Below are 27593 nucleotides of genomic sequence, written 5' to 3'. Positions count from 1 at the left end.
AAACTGAATGCCCTAGAGAACCATCATTCTTCCTTCGAACCAGGACATCCAAGAAAGGCAAACAACCATATTTCTCTATTTCCACGGTGAACAGGATGTTGCTATGAATGGAGTTGAGGTGATGTAGAAACTCCATTAATTTATCTTCTCCATGAGGCCACACTATGAAAGTGTCATCCACATACCGCCAAAAAACTGTTGGCTTCAGGGCAGCTGATTCAAGCGCTCTCTCTTCAAAGTCCTCCATAAAAATGTTGGCGACCAAAGGAGAGAGGGGGCTACCCATGGCGACACCGTCAGTCTGTTCAAAATATTCTTGATTAAACATAAAATAAGTTGAGGAAAGTGCGTGTCTGAACAAAGCAGTGATATCAACAGGAAGTTTTCGACGCATGCGCAGAATAGTTACAGTACGCTATATATTGCGGAGCGGAGCACGTTTTCGCCAGTCTGTGATGGTTCACCTGAAGATGACTGGCAGGTGCCCAGTTGAAATATCGTGCGAAGTATTGAACGACGACCGGCTGCAAGCCCGAAATTTGTTTGAACACTCCAACACAGTGTTTGCAGTACGTGGCCCTACTCCATCTTGCATGAACCACTGCGTGTTGAAGAGCAAGGCAGTAGCAAGAAGCTGTGGAATGAAGCTATTGCGAAGCATGCTCAAATAACGCTCGGTGTTCACAGTTTCTTCGAAGAAAAAGGGTCCAATAAGTCCGTGACTGGAAATTTCTGCCCACGCTGTGATCCTCGGAGCACCTCCACACATTGTAAATCCAGCTAAGCAGCTGCTGAAGCGCCATTTCGGAAATGCTACAATTATCAGCCGAAATTTCCCTACAGCCTGGCCTTCCCGATCACCTGATCTTAGTCCGTGTGACTTCTGGTTATGGGGCTATCTGAAAGATTTTGTGTTCAGTGTTCCGTTTGCAAACTTAGCAGCATTGAAAGCACGCATTGCACAGCACGTTCTGGACGTGGCCCCAGAAACATTTCGATCAGTTCTTCGATTTCACCTTGTTGCAAAAAACGGTAGACAGCATATTGAACATGTTTTGCGCCAGTCACACGGAAATTTTAATTCCATTTGATTTTGATTGATGCTTTTTACGCGGTTTTTGGCGCCAGGACAATTAAAAACCGACGTGAGTGATGCTTTTTATGCGGTTTTTAGAGTCAGGGCAATTAAAAACCCATTTTTCCCATTTCATGTGATATGACCCTGTCGTGGTTGGTTGGGCTTACGTAACTAACAGCATCACACCTGTACACCCATGCACACTGAGTAGTACAGTTCATTTAACAGCAAACGTCAAACTTAGGCATTGTTTTATGGTTCATTTGTCATTTGTAGTCGACCACTGTTAAATTATGATGCTTACAGCGACATCTGTTGCTGCATTTTGTAACTAATTATTTGTTTCTGCCATACGTTTTTCCCCTTCCCCGACAATATTTCGTTGCAATTTGACGTCATTCAGACCAGAGACGTTATTTCTACAGAGGTTTGAAAGTTTAATTGTAATCACCTTGTATATAACGAAATATCCTGGCTGACTAACTGACTGCCGGCTACGGTGGCCGAGCGGTTCTAGGCGCGTCAGTCCGGAACCGCGCGACTGCTACGGTCGCAGGTTCGAATCCTGCATGGATGTGTGTGATGTCCTTAGGTTAGTTAGGTTTAAGTAGTTCTAAGTTCTATGGGACTGATGACCTCAGATGTTAAGTCCCATAGTGCTCAGAGCCATTTGACTCACTGACTGACTGACTTCTCATTGCCTAGCCCAAACCGCTAAGGATAGAAAATTGAAATTTGGAGAAGATGTTGATCTTGTACTGTAGACCATTTGAAAAGTGGTTTAATAGTGACCTTCTCCCAAAAAACTTTTCATGCCCAATTTCACCCCCTTTTGGGTGGAATTCCGAAAAATCCTTTAAGAAAGGAGAACGTCGCTATTAAACCACTTTTCAAGTTAGAATTACGAAGATTGGTATTTGGTTTCTCGGTCAGAAACAAAGAAATTCGTGTTTCAGAATTTTTTTAAAAATAAATCATTATTGAACAGGTACTAAAGCATTTTTGAAGCCACATCTATGAAAATGGGTATTTGACTTCTCGGTTGCACATAAAAGAACAGGTTTAAATTGTAGAAAAATTCAACATAATGGGGGTGAAATAGGGGCTAAAATGTTTTATGAAAATATCTCATTAGGAAAGCATTTTTAAAGTTAAATCTATGAATCTATTAATTTGGCTCCTTGGTTAGAAATAAAAAATGACTTGTTTCAATGTTTTTGGAAATTTAGCCCATAAGGGGGTGAAACAGGGCCTGACTGATCCACTAGCCCAAAACTGCTAAGGTTGAAATTTTTAAGAGGCTGTTGATATTATACTGTAGGCATCGTATAGTAAAATTCCTAAGGGGGTGAAGTAGGGGCTAAAAGTTTTTCTGAAAATACGTCGCTATTAAGGCAATTGTGAAGTTAGAAATACGATAGTTGTGTTAGGTTCCCTTGCCAGAATTTTGTTTAGAAAATACACGCTTCATCATTTCTGGAAATTCTACCACTAAAGGAGTACTATAGAGGGTGAAAGTTTGTCTTGAAAATAAGTTATTAAAATACTACTATAGCGTTTTTAAAGCTACATCTATGAAAAGTGGTATTGGACTTCTCGGCTGGAAGTAAAAACATGTTTCAGTCTGTTAAGAAATTCAGCCCTTAAGGGGTGAAGTACAGGATGAAAATTTTTATGAAAATATTTCTTTATATTAAAATACTTTTAAAGCTAAAGCTATGAAAATTTGTACCTGATTTCTAAAGTTAATATGTGTTAGGAAATGCAAGTTTCTATGGAAATATCACCAGAAGAACTCAACAGGCAGGGTTAACAAAGAGCTGCGACCCCAGCTAAGAGAATCGTTTCTGGTTAGAAGTACATTCGGAAATAACCATGCTTCTATGCCTTAATCAGCATGAAAAGTTTAGAAGATATTGCAGTTTGTGAACAACGTAAAAACTCGATTAAAAAGCACAAAAAGACATCTGTGCAAACCATACGGTGTAGAAGGCGCTGAGGTAGTGAAAAATAAATGTGACATACCTGAGGTCCCTTGGTGACTATCTCTCCAGGCTGGTTAGGTCCCAGAACGCGCGAGGTTTCCACGTCGACGACTTTGACGCTGGTGTTGGGTAAGGGCTTACCCACAGTCGTCTGCTTCTTGGTCGCCCTCTCAGAGTTGAGCACACACGGGGACGCTTCTGTCAGGCCGTAAGCTGCCTCCAGCACACACGAAACAGACGTTACAAACACACAAGTCTGGTATTCGGTTGGGAGAGCAATATCCAAGCAAGACAAAAAAAGGTAACCTAGGGGAAAGGAAGAATAATGAGAAATGGAGGAAGCCCTGTGGAGCATCTATGATTGGTCCACGCACTGGCAGCTGCGAGCGAAAGTAAATAAATGCAACCCACTCCACGTAAACAGGCGAAGAGATATTTTTTATATTAGCGAGTGAAGAAAACCCATGAAGTCACGATCGCACATGAAATCTTTTTTATTTGGATGCATTACTAGTCTCGGCCAACAGTCGAGCCATCTTCAGATCATAAAACCTTGATTAGTTTGGTGTCATTACTGCTTATCACATTGTTGAAATCTTTCTTAAATGCAAGACGTTACGGCAAAGTATATATGATCATCTGTGTTACGACATGACGTAAATACCGATTGTGTCAGTTATGAAGTTTTAACGGCATAGCATCTTTGGTAAGACGATGTCTTTTACATGTAAACATTTTAGTGAATAGTTCCACATACAAATATTGTTCTTTTTTTTTCACTGCCATTTCTCGGCATTAATGTACACTTCCAGTTTTCCGACCATCGTTCAGTGACACTGGTCAAGATGATGAAAAGCTGTATGGATGTTGTCATTTCAAGGACGATTTTAGTGATGTGTGAAGCCGTAATGGCACCAGCACTAATGAAGAATATTTTATGACCTGAAGATAACTAGACTGTTAGCCGAAACTAGTAATCCAGTCGAATAAAGAAGATATCATGTGCGATCTTGATTTCGTGGGTTTTCAGTCTCTCACATAAGTAAAAAATTTAAAACTAATCGCAGATCCCTGTTTGACAATGTTAACATACTTGGGTTTGTTACTGTTCGATTACGCTATTGGTGAAAATTCACCAAAAACAGTAACTGTCGCAAAGTACCCAGGAGGCATCCTAGAGCGGAATGACGACATAAGACAAACTGCAGGAAAAGGAGATGGCAAACTGACATTCACTGGAAGAATCTTAAGGAAATGCGGTGTGTCCGAGGAGGAATGGTTTCTTCGTTCAGACATTTGTATTCAAGATAATGAAACAAAATTTATTTTATAGGTTGACTCTTACACATAAGATTACAGCAACCACCCACTTTTTACAATGCTATTTATTTATTTAAACAGCGCCATTACCGGTTTCGAACCTATAGGTTCATCTCCAGACGGCTAGTTCACGTTTAACATTGGATTTCAGTTTTGTTTCTCCATTTACGTAAAATCTAAAGTAAAACGTGAACTAGTTGTCTGAAGATGAACCTATCGGTTCGAAACTGGCAACGGCACTGTTTAAATAAATAAGCAGCATTGTAAAAAGTGTCTGGTTACTGTAATCTTCTGTGTAAGAGTCAACCTGTATTTTGTACACAGCCACAGGCTCAAAATGTCAGTTTTTGACAAAATAGCATAAAATTTATTTTACAACATTTTTCTATATCTTAGCTGTTTTTCTAAATAGTCAGTGAGCAAATATAAACATTTGTTGTACCCTACTAGAAGCTTCCCTGCGCCTTCTGCAAACTTAGTTGCCGCCAAGTTGCTGAAACAGTCACTAATTTTCTACTTAATCTCGGTGGCATCTCCACAGTGCTTTCCGACCAAACAAAAATCATTAGATTTGGAAAGAAGGTTGCTAACCACTCGGGGTCACTTCGAGACTACAATAAGACGGATGAAAACACAATGGTATTACAGACACTGGCTGCGAGCAGGCATTGATTGAAATCAATGGGGAAAGTTGAAATTTTACGACAGACAAGGATTAGAACCCGTGTCTCCTGCTTATTGGACAGATGCTCTGACCGCTGAGTCATCCCGACACAGCGGTCATTACAGCTGCACGCGTTCCATCAGATGGAAATTTTCAACTTCTAATGTGGTGCCCCTTGCCCATTATCTTCGTTACTCACGGCATTTCGCCGATTCCTGTAAGTTTGAATCTGCTGTGCATCTGCACTGAAGAGATTATAGGCCCTTTCGCGTTAATCATACACTCCTGGAAATGGAAAAAAGAACACATTGACACCGGTGTGTCAGACCCACCATGCTTGCTCCGGACACTGCGAGAGGGCTGTACAAGCAATGATCACACGCACGGCACAGCGGACACACCAGGAACCGCGGTGTTGGCCGTCGAATGGCGCTAGCTGCGCAGCATTTGTGCACCGCCGCCGTCAGTGTCAGCCAGTTTGCCGTGGCATACGGAGCTCCATCGCAGTCTTTAACACTGGTAGCATGCCGCGACAGCGTGAACGTGAACCGTATGTGCAGTTGACGGACTTTGAGCGAGGGCGTATAGTGGGCATGCGGGAGGCCGGGTGGACGTACCGCCGAATTGCTCAACACGTGGGGCGTGAGGTCTCCACAGTACATCGATGTTGTCGCCAGTGGTCGGCGGAAGGTGCACGTGCCCGTCGACCTGGGACCGGACCGCAGCGACGCACGGATGCACGCCAAGACCGTAGGATCCTACGCAGTGCCGTAGGGGACCGCACCGCCACTTCCCAGCAAATTAGGGACACTGTTGCTCCTGGGGTATCGGCGAGGACCATTCGCAACCGTCTCCATGAAGCTGGGCTACGGTCCCGCACACCGTTAGGCCGTCTTCCGCTCACGCCCCAACATCGTGCAGCCCGCCTCCAGTGGTGTCGCGACAGGCGTGAATGGAGGGACGAATGGAGACGTGTCGTCTTCAGCGATGAGAGTCGCTTCTGCCTTGGTGCCAATGATGGTCGTATGCGTGTTTGGCGCCGTGCAGGTGAGCGCCACAATCAGGACTGCATACGACCGAGGCACACAGGGCCAACACCCGGCATCATGGTGTGGGGAGCGATCTCCTACACTGGCTGTACACCACTGGTGATCGTCGAGGGGACACTGAATAGTGCACGGTACATCCAAACCGTCATCGAACCCATCGTTCTACCATTCCTAGACCGGCAAGGAAACTTGCTGTTCCAACAGGACAATGCACGTCCGCATGTATCCCGTGCCACCCAACGTGCTCTAGAAGGTGTAAGTCAACTACACTGGCCAGCAAGATCTCCGGATCTGTCCCCCATTGAGCATGTTTGGGACTGGATGAAGCGTCGTCTCACGCGGTCTGCACGTCCAGCACGAACGCTGGTCCAACTGAGGCGCCAGGTGGAAATGGCATGGCAAGCCGTTCCACAGGACTACATCCAGCATGTCTACGATCGTCTCCATGGGAGAATAGCAGCCTGCATTGCTGCGAAAGGTGGATATACACTGTACTAGTGCAGACATTGTGCATGCTCTGTTGCCTGTGTCTATGTGCCTGTGGTTCTGTCAGTGTGATCATGTGATGTATCTGACCCCAGGAATGTGTCAATAAAGTTTCCCCTTCCTGGGACAATGAATTCACGGTGTTCTTATTTCAATTTCCAGGAGTGTATATACACAGGGTGTCTCATTTATCTTGCTCACCCAAAAGAACTTTTTGTAGCATTAAATAAAAAATGGTTTCAACCAGTTTGTGGTGAGGGTAGAGAGATTGCAGGGCACTCTCACTTCTGATTCGGTGAAGGGAATACGATCTACAGCGTTTTGACTTCATACATTGTGACGAAATGGTGGGCAGCAGTTTATTGTCTTGTTTGTGTGCTCTAGGGAAAGAAATACGGTAAGCTTTACCTGCATTTAAAGGAACAGAGTGTCGACTTAAACGACTGCAGTAAAAGCACGCTGTTGGTGGGGCGACAAAGTGTGTTTTTTCTGGAGAACGGTGAGGAGACATTTCCAGACGGCATGTGCCACGGTCGCATTGTGCAGAAACACATTAAGCTTTGGCGCCAGACGTCCGGGTATACGGCCTATCGCCGAAAAGTCGCTGACAGCGCATTGTAGGCCTTTTTAGCGAGAAAGCCACCAAAAGAAATGTAAACGTTCTGCAAATGTCCGTGGGACAGGGAAGCTGGGGCCCAGATGTCCAGACTCTGTTTCAAAACATGTTTTGTCGATGCGAGTTTATGACCATTCTTTGCAAACTTTGAAATGGACGCAACAGGGGAGATGACAAGCTGTTTATGGAGGGCTGTGCTTCCACCCTGTATTGAGTTAGCAAAAGACACGGCAAACATGTGGGAAAGAGGCCGCGAAGCTGAATTTTTTTTCTGTTTTCTGCCAATTAACTTTAAGTCTCTGATTGGTGAAATCGGTATGCAGTGCAAAGACCATTCACCGAGCTTAGAATGACAGACTCCAGCTCGTGATTGGCTTCTGTGAAAATGGGGGAAGTCAAAAAAGAGAAATGTGCTTTTGGAACCGAGCTGACGAGGAAACGGAGAGAAAGGGAGATCGGCACTCTTGAACAAGTCTCTTGTACTGGCGATTATCACAGTCACAACGAGTGACACGTGGGTGTACTTATTTGTCTTGAGTCGGCCGTCTAAACATTTGACATATTCCGACACGCACAGTCGTGACACGGAGTTAAATTGGTTTGGCAGACCAGCAAACGGGTCCACCTCCACTGGAATCCGTCCGGGTTTCAGAGGCTCTTAGGGAAGTACCTGTGTTCTGAATTATCCGAACACAAGACCGCGTACTTGCATTTTTCGGGAACGCGCATTTAATAACAGATTGCCGCCGTCCATGACTTCAGTCGCCGAATGCATCGTAGTGTGCCGTCTTGACCAGTAGGATGGTAAAGTATTCGCTGCTGTGACGTAGGGCTATAATATCTATTTCTCAGCACCCTGTTTTTTCGAACCATATTTTTCCTTTTTTTTTTTGGTATGGTAGAATATAGATGCTTGGTGGTGGCGTAGTTTGATGCCATAACCTGGATTCTCATGTATGAAGTAAGATAGAGCGAGTAGTGTTCTGGTTAGTGTCGTGTGTCGATCACCAGCAGATCACTTTGTAAACCATAGATGCTATTTTAGTAAGGCTTTTGTTAAATAAATATTTTTGTATGATGTTTCTTCAATAATTTTGTTGTCTTATCTTGTTTAAGATCAATAAATCGATTGTGAATTAGACTACAATTTCTCCCTGAGTTCTGATTAACAGTTCCTTCGCATTTTTATGGCAGTCTAGATCAGAAACATAAGGAGTAGCTTTTTCATTTGGTGTCCACTGTGTGGATCTCTTACTTCATTAACAGTAATCTTCTTTCAGGTATACGTTTTATGTTTTATGTATCCCCACAGATGTGGAAGACACGGGGTCAACTTTAATTTTCTTAGATGGAACCATGTACATTTGATTCAAGATCACACTTATTCCCTCCAAGAGCTATTCAAAGATGTATAACACTGTACCATTTTTGTCAATAAATGGTAGATGTGCAAACGATAGAGAGTACCCGGGTTGTGAGCAAACGGAGCTGTTTACTGCCTTGATTGTAAAACATTATGTGCCCAGTGAGTTGCTGTGGTAGAGGTGTGGGTTTTGTTTATTATTTCCCATGTATGGCCGCTCTGGGTAGCCGTGCGGTCTGAGGCGCCTTGTCACGGCGCGCGCAGCTTCCCTCGTCGGAGGTTCGAGTCCTACCTCAGGCATGGGTGTGTGTGTTGTCCTTAGCGTTAGTTTAAGTTAGGTTAAGTAGTGCGTAAGCTTAGGGACTGATGACCTCAGCAGTTTGGCACCATAAGACCTTACCACAAATTACGACTCATGTAAACACAGGTACTCCTCTCCGGAGTATGCACCTCATTTCATGTTGCTTTAGCGTACAGTGCACTGCATACCAGTGGAGTGGTGGATCAGAGTGATGTAGTAACTGCATGTCGACAGTACACAGTGTGCATACAATTTTTGCTGTGTGAAGGTGTATGATGTACACGTATGACCATAACTTTGAAATACTGCTAATCTACGGAGAGAGTACGGGGACAGAAAATAATGTATTAACTAGCATTTTCATGTTCAGTAAGATACATGGTGATTATTGTGTTATACTCTACTGTACGTACCTGTACTGTAATTTGCTATGCCGGCCGCGGTGGTCTAGCGGTTCTAGGCGCGCAGTCCGGAACCGCGCGACTGCTACGGTCGCAGGTTCGAATCCTGCCTCGGGCATGGATGTGTGTTATGTCCTTAGGTTAGTTAGGTTTAAGTAGTTCTAAGTTCTAGGGGACTGATGACCATAGATGTTAAGTCCCATAGTGCTCAGAACCATTTGAACCATTTTTGTAATTTGCTATAGGCGGGAGAAATTTTGTTCTGGCACAACAACTGTACAGCAGACGATTCCCTGACAAGCCATAAACTTCTCAATGGATGTCTGATCGTTTTCTTTCCGACCTACGTAAAACTGGAAGTTGAAATGCAGGACCTCGAAATCGTAGCAGAAAACGAACAAACGAAACTGCTCAAGAAGGTGCGCTCGCTGCCGTAGCCGTGAATCGCGACAAACTCAGTATGAAGTAGGTGTCTCGGAAACAAGTGCACGTCGCATTTTGCACCGTCACAAATTCCATCCTAACCATGCTCATTTAAACCAAGAACGTCATGGGAATGACTTCAACAACAGCTTTCAATTTTGTCGGTTCGGCGACAAGTTCTGACTAATCCGAATTTCTTCTCAGATGTTCTTTTTACCGAGGGTTCATTCTCCCACAAAGGAATTGTCAATATGAGAAATACGCATTACTGGTCCATTAACAATTCACCATGGCTCCGACAGATAGAGCATCAGCGTCCGTTGAACGTTAATGTTTGGTACGGAATTATTATAGATACCATTCTTGAACCTTTCTTTGTAAATAGCAACCAAAATAGCAGACAGTATGCCCGATTTTTATGACACACACTTCCTGTTCTCTTGGACGCCGTACCTCTGATCACATGGTATCAGCATGATGGATGCCCTTGCACATAACGCCTTACGACCACGAATTCCGCACCATAAATACCCTGGTAGGGTTATTGGACGTAGTGGGCCAGTTAGTTGGCCTGCCCAATCTCCGGACCTTACACAGCTGGATTTTTTCCTGTGGGGAGCAGTCAAGGATGCTGTTTACCAAAATGTTCCAACAACAATAGAGGTCATGCAGCAACTCATTACTGATGTTTGTACAGCCATCACAGAGGCAGTAGCAGCACCATTTGGGGTGTCCTTCGTCCTCAATGTGACCCTTTGTATGAATGCTAATGGTCGCTGATGTAAACGCTCAATTTTCATTTAGTGGTAGTATCACAGTAAAAGTTACTACAAAGGGCCATGTTACTGCTGCATTGTCATAAGCAGTGTAATACGATACTGTGAAATAACAATATCCAGTTACTATGTAGTACAGTGCTGTTGCATTCACTGTTTACTGGTAACCTGCTAAATGTTCAAACGCGCCTTGAAGAGGTTAAATGATTTAGTGAAAGAAATGCACTGAAGTGATATTTAAGTTAGGGAAGTTATGTATTATCTATCATTTTCACAACTACTAGTTTCGTGGATAAAATGGTATAGTGTGATACATTTCTAAATAGACCTTGGAGAGGGTAAGTGTGTTTTTGAATAAAATGTACATTCTTCCATTTAAAAAATTTAACATCTAACCCATATCTCCTACACCTGTGGGGATACATAAAAGGTATACGTTAGCAAGAACTACCCAATGGTGTTAAGAAAATTGGTAGAGACAATTTAACGCATCAGATAAAAGGTATTTTCGGTGAGCAGGATAAATGGGACGCTCTGTATATGTCGCGTCTGTTCTTTTAGACTTGCCAAGAAGAACAGACAACATTTTTGATCCAGGAGCCATCATGAATTAAGACACAAAGAAATTACAGACATTGGCTGCAAGTAGGCATTGACTGAGTGGGGAAAACCGGAATTTTGTGTCGGACCCGAACCTGGGTCTCCTACTTAGTAGGCAAATGCTCTGCCCACTAAGTCACCCAGACACAGTTGCCATTTTAACAGCACCGACTACCCTAGCACGCCTTCTGTCAGACCACAAACTCTGGGCTTATCCACACACCACTAATGTAGTGCTGTTTGCCTATTATGCTCATTACTCGCGGCATTTCACCAATACCCATAAGAGTACGAGCGTGGCTTGCATCTGCACTGAAAATATCATTAGCCATCTCACCTTAACTGTGGAAGCGTCTGGAAGGACAGACACCACATACAATAAGACTGATGTTTAAAAACTTCCGATTTAGACTGCTGAAGCGGAAGCAGAATGCGTGAGAACGCTGTCGTGAAGAAGCACAGTGCCGCTGGACAACAATGCCCGCTGGTTGTTCTGAATGGCGCAATGCAGTCAGTGAAGGGTAGACAGTACGGCCCCACATTTATAATCTCCCCTCTGAGTGTAAAGTCGATGAGTGGGGCACCCTAATGATCCCAAAACATTATGCTTGTAGCTCTTTGGTGCTCTGATTTTTTTTTCTTTTTTCCTTTTGGGGATCATGAATGATTCACCCAACAGAGTGCAGATTTGTTTGTGGACTGTTATACGAAACCCAGGTCTTGTCGCCAGAAACAGGGTGGTTCAAAAATTCCTCGCCATCCTTATCACACCAGGTGAGAAAAGTCAATGCAACTGCTGAGAATTATTCCGGGTTGACGTTTCGTCCAAGGCTTCGTTGGACATCTTCGGAGGTGCTCCTGGTTGTGAAAGACTCAGCACAACCAGGCGCACTTCCGAAGATGTCCAACGTAGCCTTGGACGAAACGTCATGGATTGAAGAGTTCCATGGACCGCAGTCAATGCAACTACCATTCGTTGGCTTTTGCGTTCATCTGTCAAAAGTCGACGAATGTACCAGGCACACATTTTTGTGCAGCCCAAATCACCGCTTACAATTTGATCATGAACTTACTTTAGCAGGAGTTACCACTTGTCAGCAGTTGCCTGTTCTCAGACTCCAAGACCTGCCACTCTTCTTCCGATAGGCCTCTCCCTTCCATGGCTTTGGCTGTAGGCCGCTCACCCTCCCCCCACGTCGCTCTCGACTTCCCCCCTGCTCTTTCTACAAGATGGAGACCAGTTGAGTGAACACTCTGGCCAACGTCGTTCCTCCACCCATTTGTCATGTCCATGCCATCTCAATGCTATACTGTCAATCCTGTTTGTGACTGGTTCCATCGCATGCATCTCCATTCTGGCATATTCATCCCTCAGTCGATCCAAGCCGGTCGTTCTCATGCTCCACCACAGCCCATCTACTTCGACAGCCACAATTTTCCCCCTTTGTTTCTCGTTCAGTGTCCAGCACTCTGAGCCAAACGTCATAATGGTTTCAACGACAGCACGAAGCAACTACTTTCTTTGTTCGTCTGAACATGTGCTGACTCCAAAAGATACAGTACCATTTAACGATCCAACAGCTGCACTCACTTGACTTAGTCTGTGGGGTGCGTCCACTTCGCAACAGTCAGTCTCATCGATTAGTGAACCCAGATACTTGAACACGCACATTTCTTACCCAGCGAAACTCAAAATCCAAATACTTACCTTGCCCACTTTCAGCAACAAGATATTCCACTTGATCCTTTATCATTTGGTACATGACATCATCCTTATCCAGAGACATAAGAACTGAATGTGAAACGAAATTTCAGGAAAGCACACACTCAGTTCACCAATAATGGTCTCGTCTGTTGAATTTGAGTTTGTCTGTCACAGCTGCAGGTTGTCATCATGAGTATTCGTTCATACGCCATTACGCATGATGTACCATTCTAGGACTGAAGCTTCGTTCATCACATTGGCATAAATTTCGGTTAATTGCTTTATTTTCTTTTTCTTTTTATTTAGGAACCACATTACACGGCAAACGTGGATGACTGGATTGCTAATTTTGTCACACATTTTAAAATCTGACAGATAGTCAATAAAGAACCGTTCCCGCTTGCTGTTAGCATTATTTGTGCATAAATGAAAAAAAAACATTGTACAACAGAGAATTACTGAATTAGGCCATGTAGCTGTTAAGATCCTGACCTCATATTCTGGAGGACGGAGCTGCTCTGTCCAGCCATCCAAATGTGGGTTTTCTGTGGGTCTCCTGGACCCATAAGACAAATGCCGGTGATTCCCTAACATAGGCCATGGATGAACACTTACCTTGTCCCCACAGACCAGCAGTCCCATCCTTGTAAAGCACGTTATGTAAGCTGTGTGTTATACTGGGAGATTCAGAAGCCCCTCCCACTGGGTTTTATGCAACCAGCAACGTCTTCAAACACCACACACCAGATTATCATGTTCCCTCGTTTGCTACATGCAAACTATTAGTCTTACAGAGAAAAATGAACGGGCTTTTCTGTAGGAAATTTAATTGAACTGGGACACGTTTTCGAGAGGTCGTAATCTTCGAATGATTCAATGTACAATAGTGACCTTCAAACGCATTATTCTTGAATAACTCGAAAGCCGTGGCCTCCAGCAAAAACGTATCCCAGTCCAAAATTTAACTACATTAAATTTCCTGCATGAAAGTCCCGTCCATGTTTTTCTTTAGGACTAATAATTTGTGTGTACCGAGCGAGAGGATAGGAAGATCTTGTAAGTAGTATTTGAAAGTGTTGCAAGCTGCCGGCCGGGGCGGCAGAGCGGTTCTAGGCGCTACAGTATGGAACCGCGTGACCACTACGGTCGCAGGTTCGAATCCTGCCTCGGGCATGGATGTCTGTGATGTCCTTAGGTTAGTTAGGTTTAAGTAGTTCTAAGTTCTAGGGGACTGATGACCTCAGAAGTTAAGTCCCATAGTGCTCAGAGCCATTTGAACCATTTTTTGTTGCAAGCTGCATGAAACCCAGCGGTAGGGGCATCTGAATATCCTGTATTACGGCCTACTGATTGGCACTATATTACCTTTACAATTCATCTATAATTGTGAGATTTTCCTTGGACGAATAAAGATAAGTAAAGAAATCATACTGGCGCCAACGACTGCGAAGGTCTGTGAATCCTACATGACACGAAATTACCTTGCATTCGGTAGTCGTTTGACATATTCTTCAATGCAACTGCAGTCACACTTTCCGCATGATTTAAGGTACAGGGACATCGGTGACCAGCTATAGCAGTTTATTGAACGATATTGGCCACACACATATGACACTAGAAAAAGAGGGAGTGCATTATGCCTTCTTCAGCCCCCCTAATTCCACTTATCAAATGACTACGTTACCAACTGAAACTTCTATAGTTGTTAGAAATTATCAAGGAAATAAATGTAAGCTGTAGCGAAATATGGATAACACAGTATAAGATAAAAAAATAAATAAAAAAGACTAATCACGAAGGAATTTTCCGAATGTCGCGGAAATCGGTAGATGGGACGTACATTTAGAGACAAAGCAATGACTACAATTTCAGAGAAATTTGATAACTTACTCTAGAGAAAGAGCTTCACAAATTGAGCGAGTCAGTAAAGCGTTAGTCCACCTCTGGCCCTTACCAAACAGTTACTCGGCTATGCACTGATTGAGAGAGTTGATATATGTCTTCCTGAGGGATATCGGGCCAAATTCTGTCCAAATGGCGCGTTAAATCGTCAAAATCCGAAGCTTGTTGGAAGGCGCTGTCCATAATGCTCCAAACGTTATGAACTGGGGAGATATCCAACGACCTTGCTTCCAGAATGATATTTTCGCTCTGCAGCGGAGTGTGCGCTAATATGAAACTTTCTGGCAGACTGTGCGCCGGATCGAAACTCGACCTCGAGACCTTTGCCTTTTGCGGGCAAGTGCTCTTCCATCGGAGCTACCCAAGCACGATTCACGATCCGTCCTCACAGCTTCAATTCTGCCAGTATCTCGTCTCGGCAGTATCCTTTCTTCCGGGAGTGGTAGTTCTGCAATGTTCGCAGAAGAGCTTCTGTGAAATCTGGAAGGTAGGAGACGAGGCACTGGCAGAATTGGGTAGCTCAGATGGCAGAGCGCTTGTCCGCAAAAGGCAAAGGTCCGGAGTTCGAGTCTTGGTTCTGAGCACATTTTTAGTCTTCCAGGAAGTTTCAACGACCTTGCTGGCCAAGGTAGGGTTTGGCAAGCACGAAGATAAGTAGTGGAAACTCTCTCCGCGTGTGCATAGGCATTATCTTGCTGAAATGTAAGCCCAGGGTGCCCTGCCATGAAGAGCAACTAAACGGATTGAAGAATATCGTCGACGTACCGCTGTGCTGTAAAGGTGCCACTCATAACAACCAAAAGGATCCTGATACAGAATGAAATAACACCCCAGATCACAATTGTTTGTTGTCGGATCATAGGGCGTCCGACTGTCATGTTGGTGTCCCACCGCTGTCCAGTGCGTTCAAAAAATGGTTCAAATGGCTCTGAGCACTATGGTACTTAACTTCTAAGGTCATCAGTCCCCTAGAACTCAGAACTACTTAAACCTAACTAACCTAAGGATATCACACACATCCATGCCCGAGGCAGGATTCGAACCTGCGACCGCAGCGGTCGCGCGGTTCCAGACTGTAGCGCCTAGAACCGCTCGGCCATGTCCAGTGCCTCTCCAGACACTCGAGTCCCGGTCGGGGCACACATTTTCATCTGTCCCCGTTGACGTATGTCAACGCCTGTAAGCAGCTAAGGGTGTTCATTTCATTGTCATTTCATTCTAACGAGCTGCATGGTCACCGATGGTATCTGTTCTTTCGGATATGTCCGAAAAAACAGATACCATCTTAGTATATTATTTATGCGCCTGTCCCCGAGGCATACTTATTGTCGCACTGAGACATGTAATGAAATTCACAAAGACTTTGTGGCCTGGGGTTGACATGTCCCCTGTCTACTGTCCCTGTCAGCTGTTCGGTGAAACTGCACTACAACGTCACACAGTCTCCATCGGCCACCAAAGATTACAATTTTGTTTTTTCCATTGATATGCGTATGAATATCAATTTGTGACCAATTTGAGTAACTCCTTCATGACACATCATTTTTTTTAGAGAAGATACATGATGCACAACAACCAACAGTAGCAACAAGAACGGAAGACCAAGATCGAAATGCTGGAATTAAAAAACGTGTAACAGATCCAGTCTTTAAGTCATACTGCTCAATCTATTCATCGAATAAGCACCGATGGTAGTAAAAGTTAGGTTCAGGAGAGGGATTAACATTCAGGGTGAAACGATATCATCGATAAGATCTGCTGATAACATTGCCATCCCCAGTGTAAGCGAGGGAGAACCGCAGGGCTAGTTGAATGGGATGAACAATCTAGTGAGTACACAATATAGGTTGAGAGTAAGCCAATGAAAGAGTAATACAGGGTGATTCAAAAAGAATACCACAACTTTAAAAATGTGTATTTAATGAAAGAAACATAATATAACCTTCTGTTATACATCATTACAAAGAGTATTTAAAAAGTTTTTTTTTTCACTCAAAAACAAGTTCAGAGATGTTGAATATGGCCCCCTCCAGACACTCGAGCAATATCAACCCGATACTCCAACTCGTTCCACACTCTCTGTAGCATATCAGGCGTAACAGTTTGGATAGCTGCTGTTATTTCTCGTTTCAAATCATCAATGGTAGCTGGGGGGGTGGCCGAAACACCATATCCTTAACATACCCCCATAAGAAAAAATCGCAGGGGGTAAGATCAGGGCTTCTTGGAGGCCAGTGATGAAGTGCTCTGTCACGGGCTGCCTGGCGGCCGATACATCGCATCAGGTAGTTGACGTTCAGGTAGTTACGGACAGATAAGTGCCAATGTGGTGGCACTCCATCCTGCTGAAATATGAATTTGCAGCTCTCTGCTAGCTCTGCGAGTCGATTTTCCTGGGCTGCGAATAAATGCTTGCTGGATGCGTGCTACATTTTCATCACTCGTTCTCGGCCGTCCAGAACTTTTACCTTTGTACAAACACCCATTCTATGTAAACTGTTTATACCAACGTTTAATACACCACCTATCAGGAGGTTTAACACCATACTTCGTTCGAAATGCACGCTGAACAACTGTCGTCGATTCACTTCTGCCGTACTCAATAACACAAAAAGCTTTCTGTTGAGCGGTCGCCATCTTAGCATCAACTGACGCTGACGCCTAGTCAACAGCGCCTCAAACGAACAAATGTACAACTAAATGAAACTTTAAAGCTCCCTTAATTCGCCGACAGATAGTGCTTAGCTCTGCCTTTTGTCGTTGCAGAGTTTTAAATTTCTAAAGTTGTGGTATTCTTTTTGAATAATCCTGTATAATGAGGAGACAACGTTAACATCAAAACTGGGGAACACAAAGCAGGTAAAGTGAAGGAATTCTGCGACCTTGGAAGTAAAGTAACTCATGACGGACAAAGGAAGGCGGAAGTAAAAAGTAGAGTAACACTAGGAATAGAGCACCGCTGGCTAAAATACGTCTACTAGTCTGAAAAATGGGTCTTAATCCGAGGAAAAATGGACTTTTGGTTACGGTATTATATGGCAGTAATGCAGGGGACTGTAAAAAAAAAACAGGACATAAGAGAATCGAAGATCTGGGATGTGTGTCATAAAGTGAAATTACGTCTCCACAGAATATGGGAAGGGAGAAACATATGGAAAACAATGACGAGAAGAAGTACTTATAGTAAGACATCAGGAAACAACCTTCATGGTACTAAAGGGAGCTGCAGAGAGTAAAAGCTGTAGGGGAAGACACAGATTGGAATAAATCCAGGAAATAAATGAGGACGTAGGTTTCCAAGTGGTACTCTAACGTCAAGAGGTTGGTGCAGGACAGGAATTAGTGGCGGCCCGCATCAAACTAGTCACGAACTAGTGACTCAAAATGTTAAGTGCTGGAGAGACTTGGTCTCTGCTCACCCTGGACGAAGCTCGTGGCAGGCGACGCCCTCTCCAGGAAGCGGTCGATGTCCATCTGACCTGCTGGAGCCGCTCCAGACACCACGAAGCGCACCGACTCGAGGTGGCGGCGCTGCACCATGGGGTGTCCCCCCAAGAACAGCACCATGGGCGGCACCAGGAATAGCAGCTGAGGCTGCAACCACAACACGCTAGCTGAGCACGGCGGACGTCCTTCACTTGCAAATCAGGGGTTTCTCACTGTTCTCGTTTCATTACCACTCCTTAGGTCTCTAGCCACTGTACGACCAGAAGAACATAGTCTCCCGTCGACAGTGCAACCATCAGAGACAGGGTACGAGGCCAGGATAGGAAACTATGGGAAGGAGATCAAAAAATGGCTCTGAGCACTATGGGACTTAACTGCTGAGGTCATCAGTCCCCTAGAACTTAGAGCTACTTAAACCTAACTAACCTAAGGACATCACACACATCCATGCAAGAGGCAGGATTCGAACCTCCGACCGTAGCGGTCGCGCGGTTCCAGACTGTAGCGCCTAGAACCGCTCGGCCATTCCGGCCGACGGAAGGAGATCGTCCGTGACCCTTTTCAAGGGAACCATCCTGGCATTTGCCTGAAGCTGTTTACAGAGATCACGGAAACGATAAATCTGGATTTCTGGATGCGGATTTGAACCGATGTCCCCCAGAATGCGAGTCCAGTTGTAACGGTACCACCGACCACGGCAATCGATGCTAACGTTATACCTCTGCGAGGAATTTTTTGAGGAAGTTGACCGTGAGATAACCTAATGGAAACAGAACAATCAAAGTCTGGTTCGTTTCCGAACACTCTAGCAGAGTATAAACAGGTGGGTCGGGAACAGACGTTCTCCCAGCACAAAGGCAAGTTGTAACATTACATATTAAAACTGGCTGTAGCCATTGTTGTGTCAAGCAAAATGATAAAACAGAAGGCAGTGCTAAGGCTAATCTGACCTTCCTTGACAGACACACACAACTCTTTCCTTGTATCTATTCATACTACAACACTATAACCTAACCTTGCAGATAAATGTACTATGAACAAACAAATGGCCAATGACATAGTAAACAGTAACGTATGCCCCGCAACAACACCTATCTTAAATGAACTGCGTGTAACAATTTATAAAACCAGTTACCGACACATATGAAATTAGTAGCAATGCTGATCAGGTAAAAACTTGAAATGAGTTTGAATTTAAATCAGGGGGTCTGCTAATGATCATAATCTATAACTTCATTATTTGGTAAAGGGACTGTATGCCTGTGCATTAACCAACTTTAACACAGTATATAGTTCTTTTTTAAACTCGGTTTGGAACAACTAAACAAAATGCAAATCTAACTACACTGGCTCTGAAGGAGCCTTTGCATTGCTTCATTAACTAGCCTAGTACATGAAGACACTTCAACTTTCATGTTTTGAAGAACCTTGCTCATTAATAGAACTACACCAGTATGTATGAGAAATGGTAAGTATTCCTATCATCAATTACTAATTAAGTAAAACACAACAAACTGTAACGCTTTAAATAACAAATGTGATTTCATAAGCAATGTTTTGACCTACAGCCGGCCGCTGTGACCGAGCGGTTCTAGGCGCTTCAGTCTGAAACCGCACTGCTGCTACCGTCGCAGGTTCGAATCCTGCCCCGGGCATGGATGTGTGTGATGTCCTTAGGTTAGTTAGGTTTAAGTAGTTCTAAGTCTTGGGGACTGAAGACCTCAGATGTTAAGTCCCATAGTGGTTAGAGCGATTTCAACGATTTTTGACCTACTCAGAAACATAATTGGCTGTGCAAATGACAACACAACATTAAATTCAAGTTCAGCCACTTTCTCATAATCAATTAGGACACTCGAAATTAAATTCACTAGGATAGGATTCCTATCCAGGTTTGTGATTTGGGATAATGACGGGTTAAGATAGATTATTATTAAAATCAACCAAATTTCACAAATACCTGGTCCATTTACAGAGTGCCAAATACAAACAGTTTAGGTTCAAATGGTTCAAATGGCTCTGAGCACTATGCGACTTAACTTCTGAGGTCATCAGTCGCCTAGAACTTAGAACTAATTAAACCTAACTAACCTAAGGACATCACACACATCCATGCCCGAGGCAGGATTCGAGCCTGCGACCGTAGCGGTCGCTCGGCTCCAGACTGTAGCGCCTAGAACCGCACGGCCACTCCGGCCGGCAAAAACAGTTTAGTGGAAAGTTGGTGGCACTGGTGGCGAAATTTGCAGTGGGTATTAACGTGGCGGCGATGCAGTCATGGGTGTACTGTTGGCCTCGCCCTGTTACTGATCTCCTTGGCGTCGATATTATACACTCCTGGAAATTGAAATAAGAACACTGTGAATTCATTGTCCCAAGAAGGGGAAACTTTATTGACACATTCCTGGGGTCAGATACATCACATGATCACACTGACAGAACCACAGGCACATAGACACAGGCAACAGAGCATGCACAATGTCGGCACTAGTACAGTGTATATCCACCTTTCGCAGCAATGCAGGCTGCTATTCTCCCATGGAGACGATCGTAGAGATGCTGGATGTAGTCCTGTGGAACGGCTTGCCATGCCATTTCCACCTGGCGCCTCAGTTGGACCAGCGTTCGCGCTGGACGTGCAGACCGCGTGAGACGACACTTCATCCAGTCCCAAACATGCTCAATGGGGGACAGATCCGGAGATCTTGCTGGCCAGGGTAGTTGACTTACACCTTCTAGAGCACGTTCGGTGGCACGGGATACATGCGGACGTGCATTGTCCTGTTGGAACAGCAAGTTCCCTTGCCGGTCTAGGAATGGTAGAACGATGGGTTCGATGACGGTTTGGATGTACCGTGCACTATTCAGTGTCCCCTCGACGATCACCAGTGGTGTACGGCCAGTGTAGGAGATCGCTCCCCACACCATGATGCCGGGTGTTGGCCCTGTGTGCCTCGGTCGTATGCAGTCCTGATTGTGGCGCTCACCTGCACGGCGCCAAACACGCATACGACCATCATTGGCACCAAGGCAGAAGCGACTCTCATCGCTGAAGACGACACGTCTCCATTCGTCCCTCCATTCACGCCTGTCGCGACACCACTGGAGGCGGGCTGCACGATGTTGGGGCGTGAGCGGAAGACGGCCTAACGGTGTGCGGGACCGTAGCCCAGCTTCATGGAGACGGTTGCGAATGGTCCTCGCCGATACCCCAGGAGCAACAGTGTCCCTAATTTGCTGGGAAGTGGCGGTGCGGTCCCCTACGGCACTGCGTAGGATCCTACGGTCTTGGCGTGCATCCGTGCGTCGCTGCGGTCCGGTCCCAGGTCGACGGGCACGTGCACCTTCCGCCGACCACTGGCGACAACATCGATGTACTGTGGAGACCTCACGCCCCACGTGTTGAGCAATTCGGCGGTACGTCCACCCGGCCTCCCGCATGCCCAGTATACGCCCTCGCTCAAAGTCCGTCAACTGCACATACGGTTCACGTCCACGCTGTCGCGGCATGCTACCAGTGTTAAAGACTGCGATGGAGCTCCGTATGCCACGGCAAACTGGCTGACACTGACGGCGGCGGTGCACAAATGCTGCGCAGCTAGCGCCATTCGGCGGCCAACACCGCGGTTCCTGGTGTGTCCGCTGTGCCGTGCGTGTGATCATTGCTTGTACAGCCCTCTCGCAGTGTCCGGAGCAAGTATGGTGGGTCTGACACACCGGTGTCAATGTGTTCTTTTTTCCATTTCCAGGAGTGTATTTGTATAGGGCCAAAAAACATGCCACGGTAATGGTACCTCCAATGCAGCATCCGAGGTCCATAAATACTGCCCTTAAGCTCTTCTGGCCTCAAAACGGCAGGAATATCAGCCACAATTAACTGCTCCTGCTAACGAGATGTTGCCCACAGTATTGCTCAGCCCAGACTCCTTATCCGCCACAAAGATCGAGTTGCCACTTGCGCGCCAACCACACGTTTTCCACTCCGCCAGGCTACTTCCGTAGCTGCAGGGCGTCCCTACATCTCTTACTTTCAACCCTATGTTCCCTAACTATGGACAGAGTCATTTACAGTACATTATATACCTTATCACTTCAGTAGTTATTTAAATTCACAAGCATAATTTAAACAAAATTTCACATAACTGAAACATGTATAGATAGTCAAAGAATTTCCATGACAGATACAACATTATACATACGCAGTACTACAAATTGACATATAAATATCGATGCAGGTACAAAATAGGTCAAAAATAGGTGTTACACAGTGTGCTGACTACTGAGTCACCTCGATCGGTGTTTGTTATCCTTAATAGACGGGAGTTCGATTCTTTAACGAATTAGGGAGTGAAAGGGTGGGGCAAGGTTACTGGTAAGCAAGTTGTTTATTTCTAGTAAATAGCCTCACTCCCTTTTTAACCTAGAATCGATAAAGAATCGAACTCCCACATATAAAAAAAGACAGCTTCAAACGTCTGATTACTTAATGCGTTAAATATTTAACGTTAATTATATAAAACCTTTATGGTTGAAGTCACAAAATCCTAGTTACACTGGTGTTATTAGTTTCGTATTACTTACCAACAGCCGAACGAACAAGTTTAGAAAAGGTCTAAAACTACTGGGTGATTCAAAAAGAAACAACAGATTTCAATTATTTATTGCAGACAAACTGTAAGAGACAGAAACGCATTGCACATGTCACTGCATAGAGGAAGTTTCAATGTTTTTGAGACGGCTCCGCTGTTGTTCGTTAATAGCACTGTGGCGACTTCACTACGAGGGAAATCATTTTGTGTGTTGGAATTTGCGCGACGTCGATCCATTGTTTACGTGCATTCCGCCGTCGATTCAGCAAGAAGCCGCCTCTGCAAAAGTAGATTTATGACTGGCACACGAAATTCTTCGAAGTTGATTGTTTACGCAAAGGGCAGAGCACTTGGCCACGCACGTGTGATGAAAATGTCGAGTATCCAAGATGCGTTCACACAGAGCGCTCGGAAGTCCACAAGACGGCAGGCCAGGGACTTCATCTTCCCCAGACAACGGCGTGGCGTGTTCTGAAAGGACGCCTGCATGTGAAGCCTTACAAGTTGCAGTGACTGCAGCAACTACGTCACGGCGACCGCAACGAAAGGTACGAATTTCGCATTTCAGTTCTCCAGGATACGGCAGATGACACTTTATCCGAACGACTCATCTTTTCGGACTAATCGAAGTTTTATCTATCGGGTAAAGTAAACAGCCATAGTGTAAGAATTTGGAAGTCACAAAATCCTGGTATGGTCGCCGAACATGAAAGAGACTCATCGAGACGCGCGGAGTGGTCGCGCGGTTGGAGACGCCACGTCACAGACTGCGCGGCCCCTCCCGCTGTGGGGTTCGAGTCATTCCTCGGGCATGGATGTGTGTTGTGTTCTGAGCATAAGCTAGTTTCAGTTAGTTTAAGTAGTTTGTTAGTAGAGGGACCGAGGACCTCAGCAGTTTAGTCCCTTAGGAATTCACACACAAAAAGACTCACCGCAACTGAAGAATCTTGTCCTGCAGGAATTGCCCAAGTCCGTCGGAATGCACAATGGACATTAATGGGTGCAGGTGATGAGACAGGTTGCTTACGTGCGTGTCACTTGTCAGAGTCGTATTAGATGTATTAGCGGTTCCATGTCACTCCAACTCAGCACGCTACACACTATTAGAGCCTCCATCAGCTTAAACAGTCCCCTGCTGACTTGCAGTGTCCATGGATTCATGAGTTTGTCTCTATACGCGTACAAGTCCATCTACTGGATACAATTTGAAACGAGACTCGTCCGAGCAGGCAACATATTTCCAGTCATGAACAGTCCAATGTTGCTGTTGACGGGCCCAGGCGAGGAGTAAAGCTTTGAGACGTGCAGTCATCAAGGGTACACGAGTTGGCTTTCGGCTCCGAAAGCCCATATCGATGATGATTCTTTGAACGGTTCGCACGCTGTCACTTGTTGATGGCCCGGCATTGAAATCTGCAGAAATTTGTGGAAAGGTTGCACTTCTGTCACATTGAACGATTCTCTTCAGTTGCCGTTGGTCGTGTTCTTGCAGGATCTTTTTCCGGAAGCAGCGATGTCGGAGACCTGATGTTTACCGGATTCCTGATATTCACGGTACACTTGTGAAAGGGTCGTGCAGGAAAATCCCTACTTCATGGCTACCTCGGAGGTGATGTGTGCCATCGCTCGTGCGCCGACTATAATGTTGTTGTTGTTGTGGTCTTCAGTCCTGAGACTGGTTTGATGCAGCTCTCCATGCTACTCTACCCTGTGCAAGCTTCTTCATCTCCCAGTACTTACTGCTACCTACATCCTTCTGAATCTGCTTAGTGTGTTGATCTCTTGGTCTCCCTCTACGATTTTTACCCTCCACGCTGCCCTCCAATGCTAAATTTGTGATCCCTTGATGCCTCAAAACATGTCCTACCAACCGATCCCTTCTTCTAGTCAAGTTGTGCCACAAACTTCTCTTCTCCCCAATCCTATTCAATACCTCCTCATTAGTTACGTGATCTACCCACCTTATCTTCAGCATTCTTCTGTAGCACCACATTTCGAAAGCTTCTATTCTCTTCTTGTCCAAACTGGTTATCGTCCATGTTTCACTTCCATACATGGCTACACTCCATACAAATACTTTCAGAAACGACTTCCTGACACTTAAATCTATACTCGATGTTAACAAATTTCTCTTCTTCAGAAACGATTTCCTTGCCATTGCGTCTACATTTTATATCCTCTCTACTTCGACCATCATCAGTTATTTTACTCCCTAAATAGCAAAACTCCTTTACTACTTTAAGTGTCTCATTTCCTAATCTAATCCCCTCAGCATCACCCGATTTAATTTGACTACATTCCATTATCCTCGTTTTGCTTTTGTTGATGTTCATCTTATATCCTCCTTTCAAGACACTGTCCATTCCGTTCAACTGCTCTTCCAAGTCCTATGCTGTCTCTGACAGAATTACAACGTCATCGGCGAACCTCAAAGTTTTTACTTCTTCTCCATGAATTTTAATACCTACTCCGAATTTTTCTTTTGTTTCCTTCACTGATTGCTCAATATACAGATTGAATAACATCGGGGAGAGGCTACAACCCTGTCTCACTCCTTTCCCAACCACTGCTTCCCTTTCATGCCCCTCGACTCTTATAACTGCCATCTGGTTTCTGTACAAATTGTAAATAGCCTTTCGCTCCCTGTATTTTACCCCTGCCACCTTCAGAATTTGATAGAGAGTATTCCAGTTAACGTTGTCAAAAGCTTTCTCTAAGTCTACAAATGCTAGAAACGTAGGTTTCCCTTTCCTTAATCTTTCTTCTAAGATAAGTCGTAAGGTTAGTATTGCCTCACGTGTTCCAACATTTCTACGGAATCCAAACTGATCTTCCCCGAGGTCCGCTTCTACCAGTTTTTCCATTCGTCTGTAAAGAATTCGCGTTAGCATTTTGCAGCTGTGACTTATTAAACTGATAGTTCGGTAATTTTCACATCTGTCAACAACTGCTTTCTTTGGGATTGGAATTATTATATTCTTCTTGAAGTCTGTGGGTATTTCGCCTGTCTCATACATCTTGCCCACCAGATAGTAATGACTGGCTCTCCCAAGGCCATCAGTAGTTCTAATAGAATGTTGTCTACTCCCGGGGCCTTGTTTCGACTCAGGTCTTTCAGTGCTCTGTCAAACTCTTCACGCAGTATCTTATCTCCCATTTCATCTTCATCTACATCCTCTTCCATTTCCATAATATTGTCCTCAAGTACATCGCCCTTGTATAAACCCTCTATATACTCGTACTCCTTCCACCTTTCTGCCTTCCCTTCTTTGCTTAGAACTGGGTTGCCATCTGAGCTCTTGATATTCATACAAGTGGTTCTCTTCTCTCCAAAGGTCTATTTAATTTTCCTGTAGGCAGTATCTATCTTACCCCTAGTGAGACAAGCCTCTACATCCTTACATTTGTCCTCTAGCCATCCCTGCTTAGCCATTTTGCACTTCCTGTCGATCTCATTTTTGAGACGTTTGTATTCCTTCTTGCCTGCTTCATTTACTGCATTTTTATATTTTCTCCTTTCATCAATTAAATTCAATATTTCTTCTGTTACCCAAGGATTTCTATTAGCCCTCGTCTTTTTACCTACTTGATCCTCTGCTGCCTTCACTTCTTCATCCCTCAAAGCTACCCATTCTTCTTCTACTGTATTTCTTTCCTCCATTCCTGTCAATTGTTCCCTTATGCTCTCCCTGAAACTCTCTACAACCTCTGGTTCTTTCAGTTTATCCAGGTCCCATCTCCTTAAATTCCCACCTTTCTGCAGTTTCTTCAGTTTCAATGTGCAGGTCATAACCAATAGATTGTGGTCAGAATCCACATCTGCCCCTGGAAATGTCTTACAATTTAAAACCTGGTTCCTAAATGTCTGTCTTACCATTATATAATCTATCTGATACCTTTTAGTATCTCCAGGATTCTTTCATGTATACAACCTTCTTTTATGATTCTTGAACCAAGTGTTAGCTATGATTAAGTTATGCTCTGTGCAAAATTCTACAAGGCGGCTTCCTCTTTCATTTCTTCTCCCCAATCCATATTCACCTACTATGTTTCCTTCTCTCCCTTTTCCTACTGACGAATTCCAGTCGCCCATGACTTTTAAATTTTCGTCTCCCTTCACTACCTGAATAATTTCTTTTATCTCGTCATACATTTCATCAATTTCTTCATCATCTGCAGAGCTAGTTGGCATATAAACTTGTACTACTGTAGTAGGCATGGGCTTTGTGTCTATCTTGGCCTCAATAATGCGTTCACTATGGTGTTTGTAGTAGCTAACCCGCACTCCTATTTTTTTATTCATTATTAAACCTACTCCTGCATTACCCCTATTTGATTTTGTATTTATAACCCTGTAATCACCTGACCAAAAGTCTTGTTCCTCCTGCCACCGAACTTCACTAATTCCCACTATATCTAACTTTAACCTATCCATTTCCCTTTTTAAATTTTCTAACCTACCTGCCCGATTAAGGGATCTGACATTCCACGCTCCGATCCGTAGAACGCCAGTTTTGTTTCTCCTGATAACGACGTCCTCTTGAGTAGTCCCCGCCCGGAGATCCGAATGGGGGACTATTTTACCTCCGGAATATTTTACCCAAGAGGACGCCATCATCATTTAATCATACAGTAAAGCCGACTATAATAGCAAGTTCAAACTCATTTAAATCTTAATATTCTGCCACTGTAGCATCAGTAACCGGTCTAACAACTGTGCCAGACACTTGTTATCTTATATAGGCGTTGCCGACCGCATCTCTGTATTTGAATACGCATGCATATACCAGTTTCTTTGGCGATTCAATGTATATACCAAATAATTTGACATTCGCATTTGGATTTCGTTACGAATAGATTTTACCGTAGTGTAACTGGAAGCGGGCAG

At 44.5% G+C, this 27593-nt stretch overlaps 1 protein-coding gene across 3 annotated transcripts in view; it reads right to left on the bottom strand.

The window, feature by feature from the left end:
• LOC126210279 (uncharacterized) overlaps window positions 1-27593 on the bottom strand; it is a 340068-nt gene that overhangs the window by 74889 nt on the left and 237586 nt on the right. For all 3 annotated transcript variants that reach the window (XM_049939475.1, XM_049939477.1, XM_049939476.1), the window contains exons 7-8: window positions 18089-18263; window positions 3104-3276 (exon numbers count right to left, since the gene is read on the bottom strand). In XM_049939475.1, the coding sequence (XP_049795432.1) occupies window positions 3104-3276; window positions 18089-18263 (348 nt within the window). The remainder of the gene's footprint in view (window positions 1-3103; window positions 3277-18088; window positions 18264-27593) is intronic.

The sequence above is a fragment of the Schistocerca nitens genome, chromosome 10 (assembly GCF_023898315.1).
Source record: "Schistocerca nitens isolate TAMUIC-IGC-003100 chromosome 10, iqSchNite1.1, whole genome shotgun sequence".
NCBI lineage: Eukaryota > Metazoa > Arthropoda > Insecta > Orthoptera > Acrididae > Schistocerca > Schistocerca nitens.
This window is presented reverse-complemented; position numbering and strand designations above follow the sequence as displayed.